This window comes from Oryzias latipes, chromosome 14 (assembly GCF_053564925.1).
Source record: "Oryzias latipes strain Hd-rR chromosome 14, Olatipes_Hd-rR_3.1".
NCBI lineage: Eukaryota > Metazoa > Chordata > Actinopteri > Beloniformes > Adrianichthyidae > Oryzias > Oryzias latipes.
This window is the reverse complement of record NC_136250.1, coordinates 20618263-20645233: the sequence shown is the minus strand read 5'-3', so window position 1 is coordinate 20645233 and position 26971 is coordinate 20618263. Positions and strand designations below refer to the sequence as shown.

The 26971-nt window shown below is 38.9% G+C and overlaps 1 protein-coding gene across 5 annotated transcripts in view; it reads right to left on the bottom strand.

Annotated features, from left to right (window-relative positions):
* gabra3 (gamma-aminobutyric acid type A receptor subunit alpha3) overlaps positions 1–26971 on the bottom strand; it is a 177364-nt gene that overhangs the window by 10169 nt on the left and 140224 nt on the right. For all 5 annotated transcript variants that reach the window (XM_023962376.2, XM_023962377.2, XM_078930323.1 and 2 more), the window contains 5 exons: positions 18346–18566; positions 14953–15035; positions 10498–10641; positions 6026–6178; positions 3441–3646 (listed from right to left, as the gene is read on the bottom strand). In XM_023962376.2, coding sequence (XP_023818144.1) covers positions 3441–3646; positions 6026–6178; positions 10498–10641; positions 14953–15035; positions 18346–18566 — 807 coding nt within the window. The remainder of the gene's footprint in view (positions 1–3440; positions 3647–6025; positions 6179–10497; positions 10642–14952; positions 15036–18345; positions 18567–26971) is intronic.

Here is a 26971-nt window from a genome sequence, read left to right as displayed (position 1 = left end):
ATTCTCAGACAAAGCTTTCCAAGTGCTGAATGTTTTTCCATGAGAACTCAATGGTAAGGGGTGAAAAAACCCTAGAGACAGCAGCTCAACTTCTGACCTGAACTCATAAGGTTTCTTCATGAAAGTTGCATTTCTCTGAAGGACTGGCATTGCCACGTGCGTGTGCACATCTGGCGGAGGGGATGACAGGTCCTCAGAGAAACGGTATTAAAATGTCAGAAAAACGCCCCGACTTGTGCTGTAGGAGGGCGTGCGTGAAGAGAAGCGATTGCTCATCTGCTCCGGCAGTGAAAGCCGGCGCTTTGGTTTCTGCTGATTCGAACAGATATGTACAATCCTGTCACTGAGGGGGGAAAGTTTGTAGCCAAAAGCTCCCCAAAGATTAATTTCTGTAGTAAGCAGTGAGGCAGTTAGCTTAAAAAGAAAAAAAGGGACAAACCCTGCTAAGTTCATTGTTTGATAAAAGTTTCTTCATGGTGGAGGCATGAAAGAAGAACTTGACAAACTCTAATGGGACCAGGAGGAATACTTGCATTGACTGGTCAACAATTTTTCCTTCAAAATCGTTTAATTATTTTTGTAGGAAAACAAAAATGTTAATAGCTTTGTTTTCTAGGTGCAGGGAATACGATGGAATTTTCTCATTTATCTGTGACCCCAGTGTTTTTCATTTCTCATGACAAGTGCATGCTCAGCACAGAGCACGGCTCATGCTGCAGCCATCACCAGGAGCCGTCACAGAAGAAAAAAAAAAGATCCCTGCCCACTGAAATGTTCTGTGGCAGCAGCCTGCATTTCTGCCTGTCAGTCTAAAAAAACAAAATGTCAAGTTGTAAAAAAAAAACTCACATGCTCACAAAAGTACTAAAAAAAAATTGGATGACTGCACTGATTGTGTCAAAGACTTTTTACATAAAAAAAAAAGATTTGCAGTGCTGTCTATCACAGCAGAAACAGGTTTCTTATTTTGTCCTTATGGCTGACGGGTGAGTTTATGTGCTGTCGCAGCAACATGCAGAGCAGCGTTCACTACTGGGACTCTCCTGTTTACTATGATATTCAGCTGTATTTACTACTATGCAGCGGTTTGCAAAACAAAGTACTAATCTACACACATTTTTACACTACCTTCATCTGCAATTCACCTCATTCTACAAGGCTTCTTGTTGGAATTAGGGACTGAAGGAGGATTCACAAAACCAGTCAGATTTTCTGAAATCCTTTCTTTTGGTTACTCTTTCTGTTTTTAATTTTTTGAAATTTTAATTAACAATAATCAAATACACAAATGTAGAAAACAGGTCTGAGGAATATGTTGTGTATTTTTACTTTAACTATTACCCTGATGTTGTGCGTCTGGAGCCTCCTACATGCTGTTTTCAGCCTCTGTCAGTCCGGCTGTTTTATTGGCTGCTGATGATGAGCCTGTTCTGCTCTGTATGCCACTCAGCTGACGCATGCATGTCGCAAAAATAGCAGCTATGTCAACCCTCGAAGTACACTTGTAGAGGCGGGAGCCCAAACTTGGTCTGAGATGTGATAATATGTCAGAAATGCGGAAACATCTTCAGGACAGCTCTTGGTGGGCGTGCATGAAGAATGAAGGGGATAACAATGCTTATGAAGCTTTCGGAGTTGGGTTAAGCTGGAACTTTTCCTTCAGGGAAAGGACATTTGAACAAATCCAGCTACTTTTTTCAAACTTTACCAAGGAAAGATACATTTTGGGAAGTAAATAGGTAAGAATTTACAATCAGTTCCTGTTCCTACAGCAAATCAAATTTAATTTCATATCTGCAAGGTTGAATCTTTTTAATAGAGTATTGAAAAATGTCAAGAAAATGGAAAGAAGTAAGTAAAATATGTGACTGTGAGTCTCAGTTTTGTAAGGAACAAACACTTCACTATATATGAAATTATGTCTGATTTCTTTACCATTTTTGTCCCATACGTTACTACAGTTCACATTAGTTTTAGTGCTTCACGTCATCCACTAAACGTCTTTCAACAGATGATATCCCTTTCATTATTCACCCTTTCAGTTGGTACAAAGTCAAAAAGCTCCTTTTTTTTAAACTTCCTATTCTATATATGAAAGAATCAAACAAAGAAAAACGCTTTTGTTACTTTAAATTTGGACCAGAGGCGGTCCTGGTTAGTTTGGATGCCCTGGGCGAAACACTGAATGCCCCCCCAAGTTCCACCCCAAAGAACTCAAAACATTCAAACACAAGAATATAAATTAGTATTTATGTCACTTTATTACTATATAAAATAAATATAAATTGTGGTCATTTTAATATTATACTTATTTTTATCAATACTATTTATTATTGATTTTATAATGCTATCTCTTCTTTATTAATTTTTCTATATAATGAAATCGATATATAATGAATTTAATTAATATAACAAAATAATAGGCATTGTTTAATTGTAGTGATTAGAATTGTTCATAATATTATGATTTATGTTCTTTCACGTGGTTCTTAAATACATGACAGTAGAAATGTACAAAATCTGAAACTTTACTTTTCTGGCAAAATCATTAATTACATGATCATGAAAAATCTTTTACGCAATCATATAGTTAATGTTGATGACGACAGAGAACTGCCCCTGTGACATTTTGGACTTCAAGTAGGATTTTTTAGGCTTAAGCTTAAAGGAACTCCCACACAGTTTTGTCACTAGAGCAGAAAGTTGACACGATAATAGAGGGGCCCTAGCTCACATTTAATTAACTCTATGTGGAAAAAGGCAGTTTTAGCCAAGAAAACCAGCAATAAAAAAAAAAATGGTAATGATTTTTGTTCCTTTTTTTTTGGAGGTCCTTGTGAGATAGCGCCGTGGGCGACCGCCCACATTGCATATGTGCTTTAGACTCCTTTTGGTCAACCCATTGGTATTCTTACACCTCTGCCTTAAAAGAAAACAACAAACTAACACTGTCACTCATTAACTAATGAAACGTTGTTTAATTTTCTGTTGTAAAAAGTCACCCTCAGGTGACTGATTTAAACAAAAACGACACGTGCTGTTGTTAAACAGAGCCTTTAGTGTGGAAAAGCAGGCGAGAGCTGCCAGCGTTTGTGGACAGTAGCTTCAGAATCAGAACTGAACATATGCTGCCATTGTAAATTGGGGCCAACGTCTGTGGGAGTTTACCTCGGTTTCTGCTCTCGCTGTTCCGCCTCGCTGTTCCTGTTCCATTTAGCTGATAATGAATAAATAAAAAGTCCCTTATCCTCAAGGAAGAACTGAAGGCTGCGTTTAAGGAGCACTTTGTACAAATTGAACTATTTCCCCTCACTGCACTGTAAAACTTTCAGAACAAATAAAAAATAAAAGTGTTGGAAAAGCAAATGTTTTTAAAGAAGTGTTTGCAGTCATCAGTATTTGTTAACTCTGATTTATTTCTTTTTTTTTCCGTCACTCACCCTTATTTCCATGCCCTCTTTTTTCCCGTCCCACGCCCAGCTGCGCTTGGTGAAGTAGTTAACTGTCGCAAACTCAATCAAGGCAGAGAAGACAAAAGCGTAGCACACGGCCATGAACCAGTCCATGGCTGTGGCGTAGGCCACCTTGGGGAGGGAGTTTCTGGCACTGATGCTCAGGGTGGTCATGGTTAGGACTGTGGTGACCCCTGAAAGAAAAGAAAGTAACAGAAAAGTAAACACTTTTTACTATTTTTTTTCTACACAACTTAAATGAGTTTTTTCTCTTTGCAATAAACTTTTCTAAAATTCATTTACCCAGCTCCTCTCCAGAGACAAAGGTTTTCTATGAAACAGAAACTTCAGACACTTTCAATGAAAAAAATCAATAAACTGATTAGATTTTAGGTTTAATCTTAAACCCAGGAAAAGACAAAACTCAGAAGTAGAAGCGACAGTCTGGCCCACTGCTCTGCAGGGCTTTCCATAATCTACTGTATGAAATCAGAAGGCTGAGCTTCATACTGCTGACACAGTTCATTGGTGCATAAACATTAGAAAAGCTCTGGTGCAGTCTTTCAGGTTCAAACTACCGGGAACTAGATCTCAGAGCAGCAAATCACTGCATGGGCTGCACAGAGCAGCATGCTTGCTCTTAAAGCTGTTGTATGCAGCTTTGTTCTGTAGAATTAAAAATGGGACTAAGTGAGTGGGAGATTTGAAGCCACATTTCTTGTGAATGTAAATAGAAAAATAGTAATAATAACTAATTCTATGTACAGAACGAAAACAGGAACTTTGGATTTTTGCCTCAAGTGACCGTCTGTTTTATTGATGTTGAAACTTTTCCCATCCCTCTGCTGCTTCCGGAATAGAAAGGAGATGCTACTTTTGAATGCTATGTAGAAAAAATAAAAGAGTGGACTAATTTCAGTAAGTGAATGAAAAAACTGAGACTGAAAAATGATTCATAGAGTTTCAAGTAATCCATCTGAATTTGGAGTTTATGTATTAATGTTTTTTTTTTTTTTATATTTCTGTCAAGCTGACATACATTCCTTTTTTTGTCCTCTGGGAATATGAAAAATAGAAATCTTTACAAAAAATAACCAGAAGGAAAAAATGTTTTAGTCTGACATACTCTAAAATGAGAGATTATCATTTTTTTCAAACGTTTATCTTTTAATTTTTTTTTTTACATAAAGTGAAATTTTCATGATTAGGATAACATAACACTTAAGTTTCCAAGTGGAAAAGTCAACAAAAAATCACGACTTTAGATTTAATTTAGTGTTATTAAAACTCCCTAATAAAAAGACTGATGATCTCATACACAATGTAGATAATTCTAAAACAAAGGGTAAACATTTTCAGGAATATTCTTGGCTTTATAAAAATGTAGTGCCTGTTTCAACACTTCAGCATCTATTGTTTAATAGATTTATTTAAAAGAAAAATGTACAGAGTTTTCCAAAGGTTTCATGTTTTAGAGCTAAATGCTTTTGGTCTAAAAACACTCAAACATGTGTTTGAGTCCAAGGCTGAGAATAGAGGAGAAAGCCACTTTTAACTGTACCTGTTTCACACAAACTCTCATTTTTATTTATTTTACATTTTAAATGTTTACATTTTTATTGTAAATTTAATTTATTGCTTCCCCCTAGCCAGGACCCCCTTGAAAACGAGATTCTTAATCTCAATAGGACATTTCCTGGGTAAATAAAGGTTCAATTAAAATTAAATAAATAAAAAAACATTGACAAAACACAACGTTTAAAATATATTTTATTAATCTTTATTAAATATAAAATACTTATTGTGTTTATAAATTCTTTAAGGTGTTGAATTAAAGACTCACATTGTGATAAAATCTGTGAATGTCTGACATTTATGTGTGATTTTACACTTATTTGGATTTATGTCACAGAGTTAAGTTAAAGAACTCAAAAACAAACCAGCCTGTGGAATAAAAATAGATTTTCTATTAAAACAAATTTGAGAGAAAACATGGGATATGCGCTTAACACCACTTGAAAAACAAGGGAAAAACTGGCTAATGAGGCCTAAGGTGACTTTGGTGTCATCTTAAAACACAGACCTTATTAATGCACAGGTTAGTGTTTTCATACACGACAAAAACTGAACCTTGAGAAAATAAAAAAACAGGCTATTTTCTTTTGTCATGCAAGAAAAAAATCTTATCAATAATGTTTTTCAATAGCAAAATAATCTTAGTTTGAAATAACATGACTGACCTTTTTTTCTTAAGTAGATTTGATTGCTTATTTAAAGAAAATCTGCCAATGGCGTTAGAATTTTTCCCCTATTTCTAATGGATGCCGGTTTTTGCTGTGTGAACAAACATAATCCACCATTTCTAATGTGCAGTCCGTCCTTCCAGTCTGAGGCAAGTGTCTTTTATTTTGGAGCATAATTTGTCACCACTGAAATTGGTATATTTTTCCAAATACTTTTTGAGTATCACATGCAAATATTTTCTAAATTTAAATCTTTATTCTCTTCATTCCACTCAGATTTGACCCAATCATTGCCAAAGTATCTGTTTAAAGAAATGTGCTGATACTCACCGAACACAGTGCGTGCTGGAACTGATTCTCTGTTAAGCCAGAAGGAGACCTGAGACAGTATGACAGTCATGATGCAGGGAAGGTAGGTCTGAATTACAAAATAGCCAATTTTCCGTTTCAAATGGAAATACGTCGTCATCACTACATATTCTCCTGAGAGAAAGCAGAAGGAAGATAGAGAGAAACAGACAGAGTTAAGAATATTAGTGCAGCTGCGCCTAGTTTGGAATAACAAATAAGCCCCCTGAAACACACACCCCTAAAAAACACACGTACTGCTGGTTGAAGCTTTGTGTACTTAAAAAGATTATACAGGAAATCTGATCTACTTGAACCTAGAACTAAATAGTGTGATTACAACATTAACATCATGGCAGAAAATCCTTTTTTTTATAATGGAAATCTGCAAAAATGATAGTGTTTTTAAAAAAAAACAGTTGCTGCTGTTGGTATATCAACATTTAAACGTTAAAATATATATAAAATAAAATCCTAAATTTTCTAACTAGTATTTAATCCAAGCCAATCATCCCCAAATTAAATTAATTCAAGTCGCATGTTTCATCCAACTCGCAGATTTTTCCTGCTGATGTTTGTGGCATCGACCAGAATAATCTCTACCTGCATCCTCCTCACTGGTTTGTATTTATCAGGGACAGCTCATGGACACGTCCACAGTTTCCCTGAGCGCTGGCTCTCATTGCCATGTTTGCAATCTGTGTTGCAGAGATATGAGAAAAACAAGCCTCCATCCCCAGAGGTGCTTTTCTGACAAGACCCTGACCGGGGCTGAAGAGGCTCAAATCCTCCCCATTCCCTCAATTCATTGTCATCCATTAAGTTTAGAGTGAAAAGAAATGGGATTTTCTGACATCAATGAATTGAGGCAGTTTAAGAAAAGGAATCCCATCGACTTTATCTGAAATTTTGATGCGGGTAAAATTCACTTGTTTAATGTCTCTCCTTTATTTTTTTAGAGGTTGAATTCAAGCCATTGCTCTGCTTGGGAGTAGGTGGGTTTTTCTTTATTTTTTTAGAAAACTTTTTACTCTTGAAACACCAAGAAAGTCCATTCTGTGATGCTGGCAGTCCTGCTGAGAGCCACACGGGGAAACATCGGTAATGCAGAGGTACATCTTTATCTGGGGAAATCAGCATGCAGCTCCTGTGCAGCTGAATAACATAATAAAGTGTTGCGTTTCAGAGGCTTACAAATTTTGAATAGACTGATAACAACACACCCATATGGAAAAAATTTTGGTTGTTGACACATAAATATGTTGCAACACATAACTTTATCTCCACCTGCATAACCCTTGTGCTGTCCTAGGCACTTTAACATTGGGAGTTGGGTCATCTAGACCCACTAGACCAGGGGTCACCAACCCTGTGCCCGCGGGCGCCAGTGCGCCCGCGAGCACCCCTTGTGGCGCCCGCAGGGAATGCACCCAAAAAAAATCTTTTTTTTTTTTTATTGAAGCAAATATTCAACAAACAACCACGGCATGTCTGTCAATGACAACAATATCAATTCTGAGATAAAGGTAGACAAAGAAAACCCAAATATGTAAACAAATATAACTTAAAAAAGAATCACTAAAAGTAAGGGTCTATTACAAAAGTTTAAATAGATCAAATAAATTACACAATTTCTGGACATTCTTATGATTCATGTAATGTAAAGATTTTGAGAATAGGTTGAGGTGGTTGAGTAATCCATTAATGTGAGGATTAATATTCCTGTCTGTTTTTATTTACATTTATGTTTAAAAAGTTAAAATTAAGTTAAAGTTACAAAGGTTTAAAAGTTTTGCTTTAGTGTGTTCAATAAATATTTATCTTGTTCGGCTGCAACCTAAAGTCTGTTTTGAAATTAGGCTCCCTCTGCAACTGAGTTTGACCCCCCCCTGTAATACGAGTCTAGAAAATTCATGCATGTTTTTGTGTGTAAAGTGAGCAAATAAAAATAGGGCACACAAAAGGAAGTCCTCAAATTGTGTTGTTTTTTTTTTTTTTTTGGGGGGGGGGGGGGGGGGGGGTAGGAGGTTTTTAGTGGCGCCCTTCATACCACTTGGTGCCCATGAAATAGCCCTCGGTCTCAAAAAGGTTGGTGAACCCTGCACTAGACAGTGCGCTCAACCTTTTTTTTTCAATGATTTGTGAACATCACTATTGTCCATGGATTACATGAAATCTTTCCACCTTCATCCACCTTTGTCATGGTAGGGAGAACACATCAATGTAAGGGTGGGGATTCCATAAAAAAAAAAAAAAAAAAAAAAACCTCACTGTTAAGCACTCCAACAGCAGGTGGCAGTATGCAATCTGTGTGAGCAACTATCTCATAAATTGAAAGAAAACCTATTGTCTGTACAGATTTTCACTGTTGTAATGCCGTTGGAGAATCATGAATCAACACTTTTAGAGATCTGAACCAACTCTGCAAGTCTACCTTTGTATATTTTTTTAAACTCCTATCCATATACTGAACAAGCTGCACAAGCCAGACAGCCAGATAGGACCTCCGCTTATCACAGGCTTATCACACCTGACCCAGGTAATCAGCAGCAATCAGTGCAAGGAGAGCTGGGAAACAGGCAGGGAAGTAGATCTCAAGGACAAGGGGTGGGCAGCCCCGCCATTAATAAGAAGTTTATAAGATACAAAATGTTAGCTGAAAATCCTTTATGTTCTAAAAAGGAAAAAACGAAGAAACACCATAGCACATCCCGCTGGTGTTTCTCTTTCGAAATAAAATCTGGTAAACACATGCAGCAAGCTACCAAGCTCAAAGCCTTAGTCACATGCACCCATACTGGTGCTGCGGGTTCTTGGGTTGTCCGAGTCTGTGGAGGCGTCAGGTTGTAGTGAAAGCTTAAGACACACTTATGGGTAAGTAAGGGGGAAGCAGGTGTGAGGGAACATAGGTGTGTATTGCAGTTCACTTGAGATTTGTACTTTGTACGTTGTATAAGTGATTGCTATGACCTGTCGCCTGCAGCATGCCCATAGAAAAGATAATGTACTGACATTCTTGCCCCACGGGCTCACAGAGCAATCTACAACCATCTACGTTCCCCATACAGGTTTGCCCATTTTCTGACTACAGACAGTTTGTATCCACCCGTAATAGAAGTTGTGACTAAAGGTCACAACACTAAAGGTCAAAGGTCAGCAAAGGTCAGCCTCAGATATTCACCCATTCATCTTCTAAACCCGCTTTGTCCCTTTCAGGGTCGCGGGGCTGCCAGAGCCTATCCTGGCCACTTGGGGGAAGGCAGGGAACATTCTGGACAGGTTTCTAGTCTGCTGGAGAGTCACACCAATCTCACACCCTCCTAAGGGCAATTTAGAGTAATCAATTAACCTACGAAGCATGTTTTTGACGCTGGGAGGAAGCCAGAGTCCCCAGAGAAAACCCACGCAAGCACCCAGTCAGAAAGGTCTCCCATTGGTGTTCTGTGTCAGGTCACCCAGCTGGGACTTGAACCAGAACTTTAAACATTCCAGCAAAAGAAGTCTTTCTGAAAATCAAACCACTCAGACCAGACTTCCCTTTCTCTGAGCATCGGGTACAAATGACCACATCCACCTGTCACTGCTTTCCCTAGATACTGATCACTGCAGACCAGATACTCCCTGCTGGTTGTTAGCTGCCATCTTCATTTGTCCGCTATCAACCTTGCTTGAACTCATAGGTGTGTCCTTTTCCTGCTTTTAACACGTTAACTTTGAGAACAAAATGTTCACTTGCTGTCTCCTTTATGAAGCCTACTAAAAGGTGCTGTAATAAAAGAGATAATTAGTGTTCTTCACTTCACCTGTCAGTGCTCGTTTTATGTCTGACTGGTGTTTAAATCGTTCATTCCTCCATCCTGTTAGAGCTTACTTTTCTAAACCTCCTTTTCAGGTCTTTCAGCTGCTCTTCTGAACCTTCAATCCTTCGGCGGGTTTGACAAACACTCAAATGTGGAAGGAATTTCTTTCCATTTCAAGAGCACAAAAGAAAATTTAACTCTGACTTCCCAACTCCACCCTTCAGAAAAAGAGCCAAAGTGAGACATTTCTCTTGAGAATCTTTTCTGTTGTGGTTGTAAATATGCGGAATGTTTTTTGGGGAAAAGCAATGACAGTCTTCACTTTCTCCACAAAACCAAAAACAATTTCAGCTGAATTTGGGATGACGGAAAAGTGCAGAATGCTTACTCTCAAAGAAAACTCCCAACAGAGCAAGTGTCAAAAAATCCGACGTAAAGGGGGCAACTGAATTTACTACAAAGCAGCAAAGTGAACGTTTTACTCGGTGATACACCCATCCGTCTCCTGCAGCTTGTAGTTCAGTTCCTCTAAAACAGAAAACTGTGTTGAACTGCTCTCGGCTTAAGACGTTGTTGGGGTCCCTTACCTTTCACTCGAGCTAAACAGGATTAAATTCATGCTGTAATACATGATCTTGTCTGGTCTGAGAGTACCTGTGCTGGAACTGATGGTTTCTTTTCCAATAACGTGTCCCAGCAAATCGTACTGGTTCAGTCTGGAGCCATCTTCTGCCACTGCCACAGACCTCTCATCCCCCTGGGTCCACAGGTAGATCACCTCGTTGTTGGTGTACGCATCTGGACCAAAAGGTATAGATAAACAGATATGGATATTCTCAGGTTAATCCTTTTATAATCCCACTAGCACAACTCAAGAATTTTCACTTGATGTATACGAATAACACTAGAATTAAAAAATGTTTTTGGTAATTAATCATGAGACCCTTAAAATGATAAGATAAGATAAAATAAAGGTACTTTATTGACCCCTCCTTGGGAAAATTCGATTATTGCAGCGACTGTGTACAGGCTCAATGACAAACAACAAACAAACGAACAAACAAACAAACAAACAATGAGTGACAATCAGGTAAGCAATGAGTCAGATACAGCTTCAGAAAAACAAACACCAAATGAGTTTATCCATGGCAAAAGGATGATTAGTTATTAAGTCCAATGGAGTGAGGGAGGATTGATCTGTAGCGGTTTGTGTGACAGCAAAGCTGCCTTGGGCTCCTGGTAAAAGGTGCTCCGCAGTCCGTCAAGTACAGGATGGAGAGGATGCTCAGGATTATCCATGATGGATACGAGCTAACTCAAAGTCCTCCTCTCCATCACAGCTCGAAGGTCTCCATTTTGCACCTGATTACAGAGCCAGCCTTTCTAATGAGTTTGTTCAGTTTGTTCATGAATTCTGATGAAGTGAACTTGCGGCCCCCTCAGGGTATTTTCTGCGTCACAGATACGCTCTTCTTTTTTTTTTTTCATTATTATCTGTTGCTGATTCTGTCACGGTTTTAGTTTCTTTGCTTTTGTGTTTTGGTTCTCTTTTTTGTTCTGTCATGTTTTGAGTTCACTTCCTGTTTTATTTTGTAGGGTTTCCTGTTTTGTGTTGTATTCGAGTTTTACCTTTGGTCCCCATCTGCCCTCATTGTTGACACCTGTGGCTCATTTGTCTGTATGTATTTAAGTCCTGTCTTTCCCTTCCTCCTGTGCTGCTCCATATTATACTCTTCCCCTGTTTTGAACGTTTCGAGTTTTCTAGTTTGGCTTGCCTGTTTAAGCAGTGGTTTTTGTTTCTGTGTTTGTTTATGATTTAAGGATCTTGTTCCCCTGGAACTTCCTGTCTCGTCGTCTCTGCACCTGGGTACTCCCCCAACCCCCACCGTGACGGATTCAAGACGATTTGACAAAAGAAATACTAGAGATGGGAATAGAAGCCCCATGAAGCTTCCCTTGGCGTTCATGTAATTGTGCCGGAAAAATGAACCACCCATTCAGCGCTTTGAGACCCAGACAGAATAGCGGCATCTGGTAGCGGACTGGATGTATATCGACACATGTTTCAACTAAGCTCCTTGTAACACTTCAATGTGGAAATGATGAAAAAGCGTAAAACAAAACAATGTTGTTAATGATGATTAGAAAAAAACAATGTAAAACAACACCACATGTGACGTTTTCTGTGAGAGGTACTTGACACAGCAAAATACAAATCACATGAAGAAAATAAACGCAAAAGTAAAAACAAATGTGTAAAAACATTGGTCTTGAACTCAGGACCTCTGGATGCTAACCCTGCTGACTGTTTCACTGAGCTATCTCTACTGATTCAAAATTGGCTTGCCATTGTAGATTAATTGAAGCATTTTTTTTATACACAATGTTTATAGTGTATTGTTTTATTCAGAGAAATTGAGTTGAAACGATCCTGAGCCACAGTATGTTTTTTACAAGCAGCGATGTGCAATGAACTGACAATGATTCCAATCTCGGGGAAACAATAAAACTGGTCGGGAAACGTTCGGGATTCATTTCATATTTCTAGAGAATAGCGCGCCCAACTGTTCAAAACACAAGTGACATCTGAACCGTGGTTTGACCAAACGATACATTTGGCACGCCATACGTCATCAACCACGTGATCTGCGCTAGTTGACACACGCCCCGAAACATTGTGTCGAACCACTCTGTTTCATGAAGGTGAAACGCGCGACAAAGCGTCGTGTCAAACGGGCCATCCCTAAGAAATACTCACAAATCCAATTTTGAGCTTCATTTTCTCTGTATATGTCCTCCATCAAAAGAAAAATGCCAAAGGAACATGTTAAACACACCCCAAACTCACTTTTCATTAGTGGGTCGTTAAAAATGTACAGTATCTTAGTTTAATATACGGAAATGAAAAAAGTTGGAACTGAATTGAAACAAATGCAAAACATTATTCTTCCAATCAATCAATCTCTTCCTGCCAGTAGCCTAAATTTTACAGTAGTTTTTACTATTGTTCGTAAAAAAGAATAATTTACTTATTCAAAATACCAGCAACAGTTTGTAAAAACCTTGTGTAGACTTAGAGAAAATGGTTGACTGCTGTCATCGCCAACAAAGGGTGTGTAACAAAGTATTTTGTCACATTTTGTCTCTCATAGTTGAGGTATACCCCTGAATGAAAATTACAGGCCTCTGTCATCTTTTTAAGTGGGAGAACTTGCAGAATTGGTGGCTGACTAAATATCTATTTGCCCTAATGCACATGTGTGTACATAAATATTTACTTTTTAGTTTTTATTTTACAATCAATTCATTACTAATGATCCCATCTAAGTTTGATATATTTACATGTAGATATATATCCTTCTTATGTTTGTCTTCTTTAGCTTTTTTGTTTTGATTTCTTAAAATAAACTAAATAAATCATTTCCAGTGGGGTTAAAAACTATTCTGCAGCTTTGGGAGAAATGATTCCAGCTTTGAGAACCCTTTAGGCGTATTCATGGAGCCAGCCAGACTAAAGAACAATGTTTTTTCTGTCTGCTCTGGCTCATCTTTTCAAGCCGAACTGACTGAACTGGGCTCGAGCTTGGAAGGGCGTGACCGCATGAATCACACACTGAACTACTAAGGATCAAACATGCTTAAAGTACAGACCAGCCAGTGTTGGAACTCCCTGAGAGATTTGTTACCACCAGGACTTTTCTCCTCCATGCAATGAAACATCTCCTGACTCCATAAATGGAGAGGGAAAACATACTTCAATCTTCTGATGCTTCTTCGCACATCAATCACTTTAAACTTTGAAAAACTGGTTTTTACACATTTGTTGTATTGTTCTGCGAACATAAAATGCTGGTAACCAAATTTCCCCAAAAAAGTGAAACATCCAAACTAAGTGGACTGAAACGTAAAGTACGAGTGAGTTCAGACCAGGACAGACTAGCAGTTTCAGCTCAACTGAACAATGCTTTCTGAAAAATTGTAAACCTTCATATGAGTCAGTTTGATTTCACACTGCACTTATGAGAGCAGCTGAAACTTTCTGGAGTTACAACATGTGGTAGTTTGAGGGCAGAAAATAAAGAGGGGCCAGCTGGTTCAGTGGTGTGTGTCATTCCCAGGGTTTGTTACTGGTAAGCAGTGTTGGAAACTTCTCTTTAAAAATAGTTATAGTTTGTCACTACGTACCCAAAAGTAATTGAGTTAGTAGCTGAATTACTCTCTCATTGAAGTAATTAGTAAGTAGAAAATGTAAGTATTTGTGTTACAGTAATGAAAATTTTGCCATTTGTCAAATTTTCATGTTTTTGGTCAGTTTTTGCAAGTCAATTGAAATAAGTAAATATACGTGTACCTGTACAGAACCTTCAATATTTATTGCATATGAACAGTCAGCAAATTGTATGTCCTGCTCTTCAGCTTTCACCTTTGAAAAAAAGTAGAAAGTAATGGATTATGAAGGGAGTTTAACTTTGTGAAAAATAAATCAAACTGATCAACTGGAACGATAAAAAAACTGCTCAAACTTTAGATATTTTCTAACTTTTTCCTGATTTTTATCATTGGTTATTGTTTCCTTAAAGGCATGGCGCCTGTGTCATTTTCCATCTTGTTTTGATTTCCACCAGCCATTAATTATTATCCTTTTTTCTATAATGAAATATTCTGATAACTGATTTACTACATCAGTTTTTTAGAAATAAAAAAAAAATCCAGCCTCACAGTTTCTCCTGCTGTATTTTTCTCTGCAGATATGTGAGAAATATACGTTCTATTATACCGTTAGATCCTCAACTAACTATAATATTGGTTAAATGTTGGCAGCTGCAGTGCTCCATTATGCAGCAGAGTTATATCCCTGCTTTAATGGTCCTGCTGGTGGAAACCTTTTACTCTTCTTAGTGTTTATTTAATGGAGACTTACTTGGCCTTTAATCGTTTCTGGGCAAAATTTCACTTTCAGCCAAGAGTGGCTAGAAATAATAAAGTGCTTTAATTTCAAAGGGTATCTAAAGCTAGTAGCAGTGAGTGGGGAAAGGTCTGTGACACCTGTGGAGAACAATCACTGCTGTTTGAGCTGTGTAATCTTCCATTAGAATCTCTTTGACTTACAGCTTCCAAACTTGAGTGGACAGGCGTGTGCATCCATTGGGAAATCCTCCAGGTGCATGGGGCACTCTGCATGAATGGTCAACCTGCGGGGGCAGAGGGAGAGAAAACAGTTCAGCAGTCACACTGTGATGTGAATGTGACGCCATCCCGGCACGTCTCCAGATAAATCCGGGCGTGCATTTCAATATACTCCTCTGCATGTATTCATGCGAGTGTGGAGTGAAATCTGAAGAGGGCGGTGCTGGAGGATTTTCAGCTGCTCACGCCACAGCTGAGCCGTAACAAGCTCTCCAAGCTATCAGAACAACATTATATGTTTGATCAACAGAGATTACTTCAACCACGATTTAGCTCAGTGTGCAACTGCAGCTCTTTCTTCTTGTTTATCAGGCACTTAAATTGATTTTATGTGCAACACTTGAACTTTTAAATTGCCGCCATAATTGTGATGAAACTACTTTTGCAACTCGCAGATTCATTTGTTGTGCTGAATGCCGCAGAAGAATTCCTTAGGGAAATTTATTGTAGTTTTATTTTTTATTTCAAAGGGCTTGTACCATCATGGCTTGCTATACGGTCAAACTCATTGTTTCTAATTAGCTTGTTGTGCTGCCTTTACAACGTGTTTCATCTCCCCTCCATCCTCCTGGCTGCTCTCTGGCGCTGTCTCATTACTGATAAGTAGCTCAATAACCACACAAATTAATGCAATAAAACATAAATCAAATTCCAGCTCTGCGCCGCCGTATATCACACGGCACTTAATTCAGCGGCTAATTGATGACATTCATCTCGTTTCCAAACTGTGCTGATACTACGATAGACATGATGGCAAAAAGAGAAATAGCATGGACCACAGACTTCATTTGATCAAAGACAGAAAAGCAAACATCTCATTAGATGAAATTCTAAGGAATAAGTGAAGTAAAATAAAACATATTTTTGATCTCAGTTGAAAAGTTTTCAAGTCAACAAAAAACAACAACAGTACAGCTGCTGCTAATGTGATTGATGTGTGGACAGATGCACTACAGAGAAATTGATTTGATGATAGTTTGAGATCATTCTGAGATGTCAATCAAAAGACAGAAACACCTGTTTCCCATTTTCCTTTAAAAAAAAAAATGATTACCTTCCTGAAAAAATGATCTCAGAATAATAATTCGATCTTTTTTATAACAAAAAATAAATTATCCAGAATCCAAGTATGTTTATTTTAGTTGTGAAGCGGGGGATTGTTTTTAGATCAAAATACATGGGAATTAATATAGCCTAGTGGTTACCTGGTGAACTGGCCTAGGCTCACCTACTTTTTCTTTAAAGCAGTCCGTAACAATAAATTGTCTTTTGGTCAAGCTTTGGCTTTAGCCACGACTGCCCTTAGGGTTGGATACAGGCTGTCTGCAGGCAAAAAATGGTCAACCCTGTTACAGTCACAGCAACACTATTCACCTCAGTTTAACCTTAATTTATAGCCATAGAGCTGGGATTTGTAGGTCCTATTTAGTCTTTGTTGAGACTTTTGAAGGACAGTGGAGTCACTAAATCTCACAGTTGTGGAGTTGACACCCAGTGGGTGGCTACCAAATTAAGCTACTGGTGTGCAGGTTTTTTGAGAAATCATGACTGTTGTCTTTTGAATAATTAATGTCCAACTATTAAACATGTGTCAAACGATCAGTCCTTTTTTTACTTGTAGAGTTGTTGAACATTTACCAGGGACTATAAGAAAAAAAGGTTCAGCTGAAGTTGAAAGCAAAGACCAATGCTGAAGTGAACTGACAGTGAGTGATAAATGCTTCCTGAAGAACACGGCTGCAGCAGCTCTGGCAGACAAAAGCAGCTCGCTCCGTTCAGAGGAATGATGCAGTCCTGCAGAGCGGAGGCCTGCGCCGCATTTGTCAGTTCGGCTTCTGGAGACACGCTGATTTAATGGATTTAAGCAGTTGTCTAGTGAGGAATGCCAATCAACACAGGGTGCTATACTGATGCACTCCACACATCCTGTAAAATGGATTTACATATTCAAGCTTAAGACCTGTGCAGAGAGCACGTTTTAAATGTTTCCTTAACTTTGCAGCAGGAACGGTTTATTGAGAACTGCATCAATTTATCATCTGACACTATGCAGGAAGAGGGCCATGAATTTCACATGTGCAAATACTTCTAAAGGCATGCCGCAATGTGGTATTAGTTACTTAAATCTACAGTGTAAAAAGCAAGATCTGGATAAACTATCACTGTGACTGTATGATGCAGGGAATAATGACATTAATGGCTGCTCTGTCAAGCTGATAAGAAGATCACGGGTGTAATATGATTTTTAAAAAGACTGAAATCATCTCACAACTTAATCCATATCCTTCCACACATTTACTCAGTTATGCAAACAAGGCAGTGTTGGTAATGCTGAATCAGTTTCTCTTGCCCTTTGCAGAACTGCCGCTACATCAGATTTGCTCACATGGGAGAAGAAAATGAAATTCTTTCCACCATTTCATTTTTCACCCTTGGAAATCAATACTGACCTTGTGGACGAGTGTCATAAAAATTCGTCTTCCTTCATGGCACTGATGCAGAGCCGCACAGACTTAATTATTTTTGCTTTGTTCCAGTGAATTACAGGTTTCAGTGACTTGTGAATGAGGCTGATGGTAATCAGTGTACCTAAGGCGCGCAGTCCTTTGATGGAATGATCCATGTGAAAGACGTGGCCCAGTTTGGTTTCAAACCATGATCTGTCCACATCTACAGGGAAACCTTTTTCTCTTTTTACATTATCATAGCATTTTACATTCTGCACCATCAAAACGTTGACATTTGGGCTATCAGTTTATTATCTCAACAAAAGCAGAAGTGACTGCCATGAAATGGAAAACCACAAACACGCCAGGCTCCAGACTTTCCTTCTGGAACTGTCAGGTGCACTTTTTAGTTATTTTCCCCATTAATCATGCAGCCCCTGAAATGGCTCAGTGGTCAAAGACATCCATTATAATTTCCCAGAGCTTGCTGTGTGATCTTCAGGTGTCTAATTTGACGCACTTTTTGGCTAAAACCCAGAGTTTATTTTCAAAGAAGACCAGTGTTTGCACACGTGTGCGTGGCTGTGATAGAACATGTTTTAGACACTGCTTTAAAAAGGTGCATCATTAAACTCTATCAGCTCCCAGAGCTGGTGCAATTAGCAAGTGCAACTTTCATCAGCTTTTATGTCTAACTTCAACATTTTCACTTTCATTTTTTTACTACTCTTTTCCAATCATAGAGATTAGCCAAGATTATAAATTTCACATATTAACAAAGATCCTTTTTGATTCAATAAACTCAGACTTTCCAAGGATTTTCAAGGATGGAAATGTTTTAACTGAACATTTAAAGAAAGTAACTCACCTCATGGTGTAGAGAAGTGTCCCGTTATCAACCAGTCGCAGCAGTTTGTTGGGAGTCGTCATGTTGTGGGCCACTGATTTCTTTCCGTTGTGGAAGAACGTATCAGGGGTCCAAATCTTACTGGCGAGCAGGTTGTTGAGAGGCAGTACCTGCATGGGTCCATCAAACTTCAGCCTCTCATCCCTCCAACTTTGACGAAAGAAGACGTCGATTGTGTACTCCTGACAGAAGGACAGTGTGGACGCCTGGTTAGTTTAGACATGGCAAGTCAAACTCTTGGCTGTAAATACAGTCTAACCCAAATAAACTTTTATTGGTAAAAATTAGACAACTCTAGAAAACTCTAAAGTGGACTCTCTTTTTAATCTGGGGTTACCCATGGTGAGAGGTGGTGGTTTGGTGTGGATTTGGTCATAGCCTACCAGGTTAGTTGCAATTTGTTGAAGTACAACCCCAATGAACAGACAGTCATGCCCCTTTGCCCCTGGATGTGGGACAGGTCTCTTTGGCTTACAGGCCAAAAAGGCCAAAAAGCAGAAAAGAATACCAGGCCTTCATGGAGTCTCTAGGTGTGCCCTGAGTGCCAGAGTATGCCCTGATTATTTTTTTGGAAGACTTAAACCCCCATTTGAGCATTAACAGGAACACATGGAAGGGTGTGATCAGGGGGGTGCAGTAGGTAAGCTGTTGCCCTTGATTGCGGACATTGCCAATTGGCGAAAGGCATATTCCTTAATCTTGTGAACTTACCTTTACTAAGGAAGTAAAGGCTGGGTACTCAGTAATGGGCCAGTATATCATCCAGGCAGAAGGTAGTCAAAAAGTTATTTAGTGGCACCAGGGGTAGACGAGGTCCACTCTGCGTACCACAAGACCTTGTTGTACCACAAGACCTTGTTGGTACGCAGAGTTTGCTCCAACTACATTACTCAACCTTAGAGGAAAAGTCTACTCCAGGGGCACAGAAGAAGAGAACCTCTTACTCAGGAGGGATACTGTAGTTTTTGTCCTGGTCTTGGATCAACAGATTGGCTTTATGTTTTACACAGAATGCTTGATAGTTATGGGAATAGGTCTAGTAAATCCACATGTGCTTTGTGGATTTCTTTATCTTTATTTGTCTCTTGCAGTGTTCTGAAGGATTTGCTCTGGGAATACGGAGTCTGTGGCGCCCCACCGAAGGCCATCTGGTTTCTTGGTTCTTATTACCAGCAGTAAGTCAAACCTGTTCCCAGTGGATTTTAGACTCCAGCAGGGATGTCCTATTTAAAAATGTTTTTGGGCTGAAACAAAATTTTAGACTCAGGTAGGGAGAGCAGAGAGTTTGGTCACTGAAACATTTTGCCTGTGCTTTTTGCATGTAGGCCTGCTGTGCAGGCTTCATCAAACCAGGACTTTCAGTGCACTGCGACGGTTCTCAATTGACCGTGAAGAAACTGAAATAAGAATTAGAATCTCCAAGTTGGAGGCCGTGGTTCTCAGGTTTTCCCTTTCTGAATAGGTGAAAAGTTTACTAAGGACGGAATTAGTTTTCTCCATAGGGAGGCTAGGTGCTCCCTTAGAGATAAGATGAGGAGCTCTGTCACCCGGGAGAAGCTTGAATTAGAACCTCTGCTTCTCCGCATTGAGAGAAGCCAGTTTAGCTGCTGTGGGCATCCCTTTAACAGTGCCTTCTGCATGCTTCTCTTGGGAGGTATTCTGGGTATGTCCCACTGAGAGGAGGTCTTGAGAACGACCCAGGACTTGCTGCAGGGACTACATCTTTCAGCTGACCTCATAGGACCTTGGAGTGCCCAGACAGAAATGGAAGAAATGTCTTGGGGGAGGTAGATCTGGGCATTTCCCTGCTAAGACTGATGCCCCTTTGACCCAGCGCTGGATAAGCAGAAGAGGATGTGCGAATGTAACGTTCACTTGTATAACTACTGCTGTGTAGTATAGTTGCTTAAACATGCAAACACATTTATTTGTATGGGCTTAAAGCTTAGAATAATTGTATACATTTATATAAGGATTATATAAACATTTAATGTAACACAAAAGACATTAAGCAACTTTTTCCCCCACAATCGTTTTGTCTTTTCACTCAACTTTTTAATACATCAACAAGGGACACCAGTGGTGACTTACAGATAGAGTTGCTCCAGGGCAAAAATGGAGAGAGGAACTAGAAGTCATCCCTGTGTCACCCCCAAGCCCCTTAGCTCTAAAAAAGGAGGCTTAGCTATACATTTGTTGTTACAGGGAGCCAGTTTAGCTCGTGCTGGTTTGCGGCGCCTTCCGTCCGTGAAACCCGGGTTCGACTCCGGGCTGCTCCCTGTTCCCTTCTCTACCTCTGCCGGTTCCAAGCCCGGTTTGAGAAGGTTGCGTCAGGAAGGGCATCCGGCGTAAAACATTGCCAAATTTACCATGCGACTCGTTCGCTGTGGCGACCCCTGATGGGAGAAGCCGAAAGTGGAAGAAGAAGCTATACATTTGTTGGTTTTAGTCTTGTCCTCTTGAGACCCTTTGTGCACATATAGAGAAATTTAGACTTTCTAAAACTTGAGCAAAAATGTCAAACTAAAAAGCAATCCAAACGAAAGTACTAGTCTCAGGAGGTTATGGTAAATGACCAGTTCTTTAATGAACAGCTGGATTATGTTTCTAGTGATATCTCCATTATAGACACCTTAATTGTTACTATTTTGAAAAAAATGGAAAATCTACCCTTAAGTGTAAAAATTATTTTGCATTGGTCAAAGCAAGTAAGTATAATATATAGTTAACAAATTTCATGAGGCCCCCCAGCAAAACCGTGAGTGCTGCATTTTGGATGCAAATCTTTATTAGTTTTTTATGAGCCATTTTTGTGTTATTCGACTGTTACTGCTGTGTCGTTTCAGCAAACCTTGTATGTGCTTACGTTACTGTAAGATGTAAGTATCAATTAACCAGCCCTCAAGCAGCAAAACCCCTCACGTTAAATTTGTTCCATGTTGCTTTGTTATGTCACAAAATCTCTGTTTTTTAGCACGTAAAAAGGAAATAAAAGCCAAAATAAATCAGGAAATATCCAGCTAAAACAAACATTTGTCTCATTTTTCGGGATGTAGAATTTGGTGTCTTAGCAACAGCCTTTACCCACCAGCTGTGTACAGCAGGTGAACAAACTCAGAGCAGTCGTTCACGCAGAATAAGAAAGTAGGAAGGTTCCTTTAGTTCATGCAATATTACTGATTGATAGAAGCAAACATACATGATTCTCTCTGAATTAGTTTTTTCTCTTTTGAAATGGAATGAATATTTCTTTTGAAAAGAAATCCACTAAAGGAAGTCATGATGCTCAGCAGTTTGGATCCTCTGAGCAACACTGGGTGAACGTCTGGTAATCTGAATGATTGACCTCCCGGTGGTCTGAAAACCTGCTGTCTCGTAAAACTGACTGCATCTGCACTCAAAGCAGAACATCTAATAAAGCCAACCGGGAGCCTTATTGCAGTAAATCCTGCAGAGTGAGGCTCGTACTTCTCACAACCAAATCTGTCCTATTTCATTTATCTGGCCTGTTCATTTAAAGCTAGTCTATGCACGAGATTACCAGGCAAGTTCACAAACTGGATTAAAAAAAGACATTTAGCTCTTGGGTGATTTAGATTTCCTGTAGAGATTCATGACCACATAGCTCCCAAGACAAACACTACTCTGACTTTTTCTTTTTAGCTTCACCAGTGCTTCCAATGACTGCATATAAAGATGTATGCAAAGTGTATATTATGTAGGCATGTATTTATGTATGCATGGTCTCCTAATTCAAAAAAGCCAAATTTCCATAGACTATAGAGAAATAAAGCTTTAACTCAGTCTTTTTAATAGTCAGATTAACCATTTCTGCATTGATACATTTTCTAACATGTTCTCGATAAACCTTATTTTATTTTCATATTTTCTCTGTAGTTCAAGTTAGTTGTTATAAACTGACCAATCAGATGCCTCAATAAAAGCATGTGGTCTCATATCAAACGTTTGAAATGTTTGATTGATAGATTTTGTGTAGACCACTTTCAAGTGGTAGGGGTGTCGACTTCCAACAAGCTCACTCCTGATTGGTTAAAATTGTTGCTATAAAAACTTTGACTCAGACCAAATGCTTTTCTGATGTTGTCTGGTCCTAACATGGCAGCATCCGTATAAAAACAAAACAAAACCCCGACTTAATTGACTTTGTTTGGTTGGAGCGGGACGCAAGTCATTTTATATGGGTGATGTTACATGCACCTGGTCCAGTTCTCATATACTGATTCTGATATACAGTCAATAGTCTTCTTGTATAGTTTTTTTCTTACCATTTCCATGTCGTTGACACATAACTCTTCTTCTGTTATGACAGTGTCATAATAGAACAACTCATCTCAGCAAAAAGCATCTTCAAATAAATTTCTGAAAAGCAGCAGTCCTAATTTTTCCTGTTGGTCCTTCCACCACAGCTTCAACATCCACTTGGGATCTCTGTCCATTTTAACCAAATTTTGGGGCTCATTATTGATGTTTGACTTCACTTTACAGAAGACATCCCCTCCACTTTGCCAGCATGCAGGTTCACTTCTGGAAAGTTGGTAAAATAGGTCACTAAATGTTGTATTTCTAAATATAATAATAAATGTTAATCCAAAATTTCAAGAATTTTATTATCAGCTTCCTTTTAACATTAGATAGCCAGTTAATGAATACTGTGCACTTTAATCATTATGGTGTATGGGAACAACTTTTGCAATAAATCTGTGTTTGGAGTAAAGACTCCTGGTTCTGTTAAATACAGTTTCCTCACTAGCTCTCTTTTGCGAAAAGAAACTTTCAAAATATGCTTGATTTTGGGAACTATGCTAGTTTGGGTTTTTTTAATTTTTCTTAAAGCGGCCATAGCTTAAAGTGAGAAAATCCAGTAAATTCCCAAAATAAACTCCCTTTAGTGTCATATTATAAATAAAATGCAAATTGATTTTTTTTCCCCTCTCTTTGGCCCTGTACCGCCTGCCCAACGGACTGGTATTTGTGGTTTCGAGGTTTGGGATCACTGCTCTACAACATATGGTAGATCAGACCTCACCTTTAGGCAGACTAGCAGCCTGCATAATCAAGCCTCTACAGGTGATCCAAAAAAGCTGCTGCACATCTCATTTTCTGCCAGAAAGGACATACCACAGCAGTGTTAAGCTCTCTCACTGACATCCTGGATCAGATTCAAAGCTCTGACATTGGCTAATAATTAACTCAACAGACTCTTTCTACCATCACTTTCTCATCCAGGTCCCTTCCTGCTTACTGAGCTCTGCCGACAGCAGGGTCCCAGCACCACACAGCACAAGATCGCAATATGGACTCTTCAGTTCTGCCTTACTAGCCCAATAAAAAAATGTAAATGCTAAAGAACAAAACCCAAACCAAGTTTTGCAATAATAAACCAAATAATAAAACCCTTCTTAAAACCTATTGCAGCTGAGAGTTTTTTCTAACACAGATTTTCTTGTTAGGCGTAGTAAATTTAAGTTTGGAAAAAGTAAATAAATGCGTTGTGCAGTTTAACCTTTTAATATTAATAATAAAAAAGTGTGAAATACAGTTAGCTCCTACAGGCATAAAGAATCCTGCTGTGGACTGAACGGCTGGAACGAGGAAAAATTGAGACAATCTCCTCCACAAGGCCAAATGGCGAAGGCGATTCAGATTCCAGCTGGTGCTTCTCCAGGAAGCTGCTGATTGATTTCTGCCTGATGTGGGAGACAGACTGTGGCTTCTGTTCAATGGTTTGCCCATGTCTTATTTATAGTGCAAAATATCATGAATGGTTTCACTCCAGTAAAACTAACTGAACACCTAAATGGCATTTGAAAAAACATTCATGTTAGGAAAATGCTTCCATAAAAACAAAATGACTTTTCACACTTGACGAAGTGCACATTTTTCTTTTTCATGCATGTACATTACTTATTTATTCCAAATCTGAATGTGTGTGGAAACAAAAAATGTGTGGGGAAGTGGAGCTGAGGCAAAGGCTAACCCACTGGATAAGATTCATGACATGTGTTCAAGAGTACCAAAGTGACTCTGTACAAGAACAACTAGATTTATAATTTAAAACCTCAACAAGCTCTGTGGATGCAGCCCCACACACTATGTGACGATGAGGTGTTTATTCATTTTTGTGAGTAGTTTCCTTATTAGATCAGGAAGACACATTCGATTGGTCTTTCAGGAACAGATTACAGTTTCTAGGCTCCCGCTTAGCTTTAGAGCTCAAGTGTGAATAAAGATTTGGGTTAGTCATAAACTGCAGCACACTGAGGAAACCCTTTAACCCCAGGGATGTTTCTCTGCTAAACTTTGTTTCACACCGACCCCCCCACTCATTGATTTCCAATCAATACTGGACATCCTTGCACCACCATCAGTTCTTATATACAAATTGTTGTTTATATTTACCCATATAAATGTAACCAGGTCAACTGAACAACACTTATCTTTCTTTATGCTGTGATAATCTGTGGACACAGTTCACTTTTTAAGATAAAATTCCTATAAGCATATTTTATGCAAACTGTGAATGATCACACTATTATCCGCATTTGTGTTTCTGCATTTCTGTGTTGATGCCAAACAAATGTTTTGTTTGTATTTGTTGTGACTATATAGTTGGTTGTAGTTTTGCTATTTAGAGTTCGCTTGTAAAAAAATCAAGGCAAGTTCATTGTTTTGTCCCGTCTGAGGTCGAAGGTAGCATCACAAACCCACATTTCCTGCTGCTGCTCCTACTCATCCAGAGAGGCTATCATACTTTTGCTTTTGAGGATCCCTCTGTTATTACAATTTTAAAACTTTTATAAGATTCAAATTCATTCAACCTTGCCTTACCTGTAGTATTTGTTACGTTCCCACTCTGATCATCTTTTGATCTAGTTTCAAAGAATTTCCAGTGGTCTTTTAATTATGATTATGCTGTTTTTAGACAAAATCTAAAAACCTGTTTGTTTTCTAGGACACAGTTTCTGCAGAGTGACAGTAGGTCGTTAAGCTGCATTCACACTGAACACGGTTTGCACGGCAGAGAGGGCCAATTTCAATGTTGAGTCAATGGTACAGACACGATCTGAGGTCATGCAGTACGATTTGAGCGATGGGTGCGGTGCGAAGGTCTGGCAGCAGCATGAGTTTGGCTAGCGCGGCGTGATTCGGGTGCCGTGCAACAGTGGGCCAGTTAAAAAATTTGAACTCTGGTCAGGTCGCCGTTTTCTTTCCTTGCCCACTTTGGGCAAGGAAAGAAAACACATCCATTATGGCGGATCAATAACAAAAAAGGTTCCCTGATTTAGTCCTTGTTTTTATTTTTACCCTCTCTGGTTAATGCCGGAGGGCAAGCCTTAAAGACAGCAGCGGGAGTGAAGACCTCTGTACCGGGAGAGACATGGACTCTGACATGGAGACGTGATTACCAATGTTTTTGTAGAGCCCTTTAAAATAAATAAACCTGAATTCTCACTATCATTCGTGTCTTCCATGCATTGTAAATGAGATAAACACAGACACCACTCCATGTAGCGATCAGGCTAAAAACATTAGCTGGTAGCTTCTCCCACATGTGGCCAGGGTACCAAGCTAAGGAACACATTTTTGGACAGGCGGCGAGCAGAGATTTCGCTGTGCAGTGAAGGAGAGGCTGCTGATGCGAATTTGTCCTGCCACATGCATTTGGTGTGAACACCGCTCTGAGTTGTGGGCAACCATGCCCCCCCTTTTCCGATGCTAAGAACTCAGAGCAGAAATAAAATACAATCTTATTCAAACAGTATTTTCTTGTCTGCTCCTGATTCAATTACCTTAATGAAGACATACATGAAAAAGTGCAATTTTGAACCCAATTTTCTGTATATATGCCCTCCATCATGAGAAAAATGCCACAAGAAGATTTGGGGCTTTAAAAGTCAGTCAAAGTGTAAACGGTGTTTCTAATGTTTTTGATATTTTGACTATTACTTGAGGTCCCCTTAAGATTGATAAAAATCTTGACCAGTATTTACTATTACATAAATATTCCAAAATTATTTGGATAAGTATTTAATAACTCAAAGTAACTCCATGGATAACGCCTTTTACCTCAATGCTATGTCAGATATGCTTTAATTTCTAGACCTGTTGAATTTCTATGGGTGTTTCAGACTTGTGGCCTTCACAGTAACTTAAAAATCAAGTCACAGATCAAAGCATCAGATCTCCTCCAAAAAAAACAAACCACATATCTATTGAATCTGGCTCTGCTTGATATCACACCCTGTGTGGTGTAGTCATCAGTCAGAGGCTTGATCAATGTCTTAATTAGAGCTGCTTTGTATTCTCTCATTGTAAATTATTCCCCTCGCTTTGCTTCTTGCATTTCCCTGCTGGGAATGTAACCTGTGTGAGATCTGTAATGAGCTGTGAATTCCAGACTTCAATTATCTGCAGAGTGTGCAGGCTCCTGCAGCTCTACACTGTCAACTTGTGCTGGAAAGTTTTCCTATGACCTTTCATGTCAAATAAATTCAACTTGTTATGTGTTGAAATGAAAAAAAAAAATGATTATCTATATTTGACGCAGATATTAAGAGAATGGAAA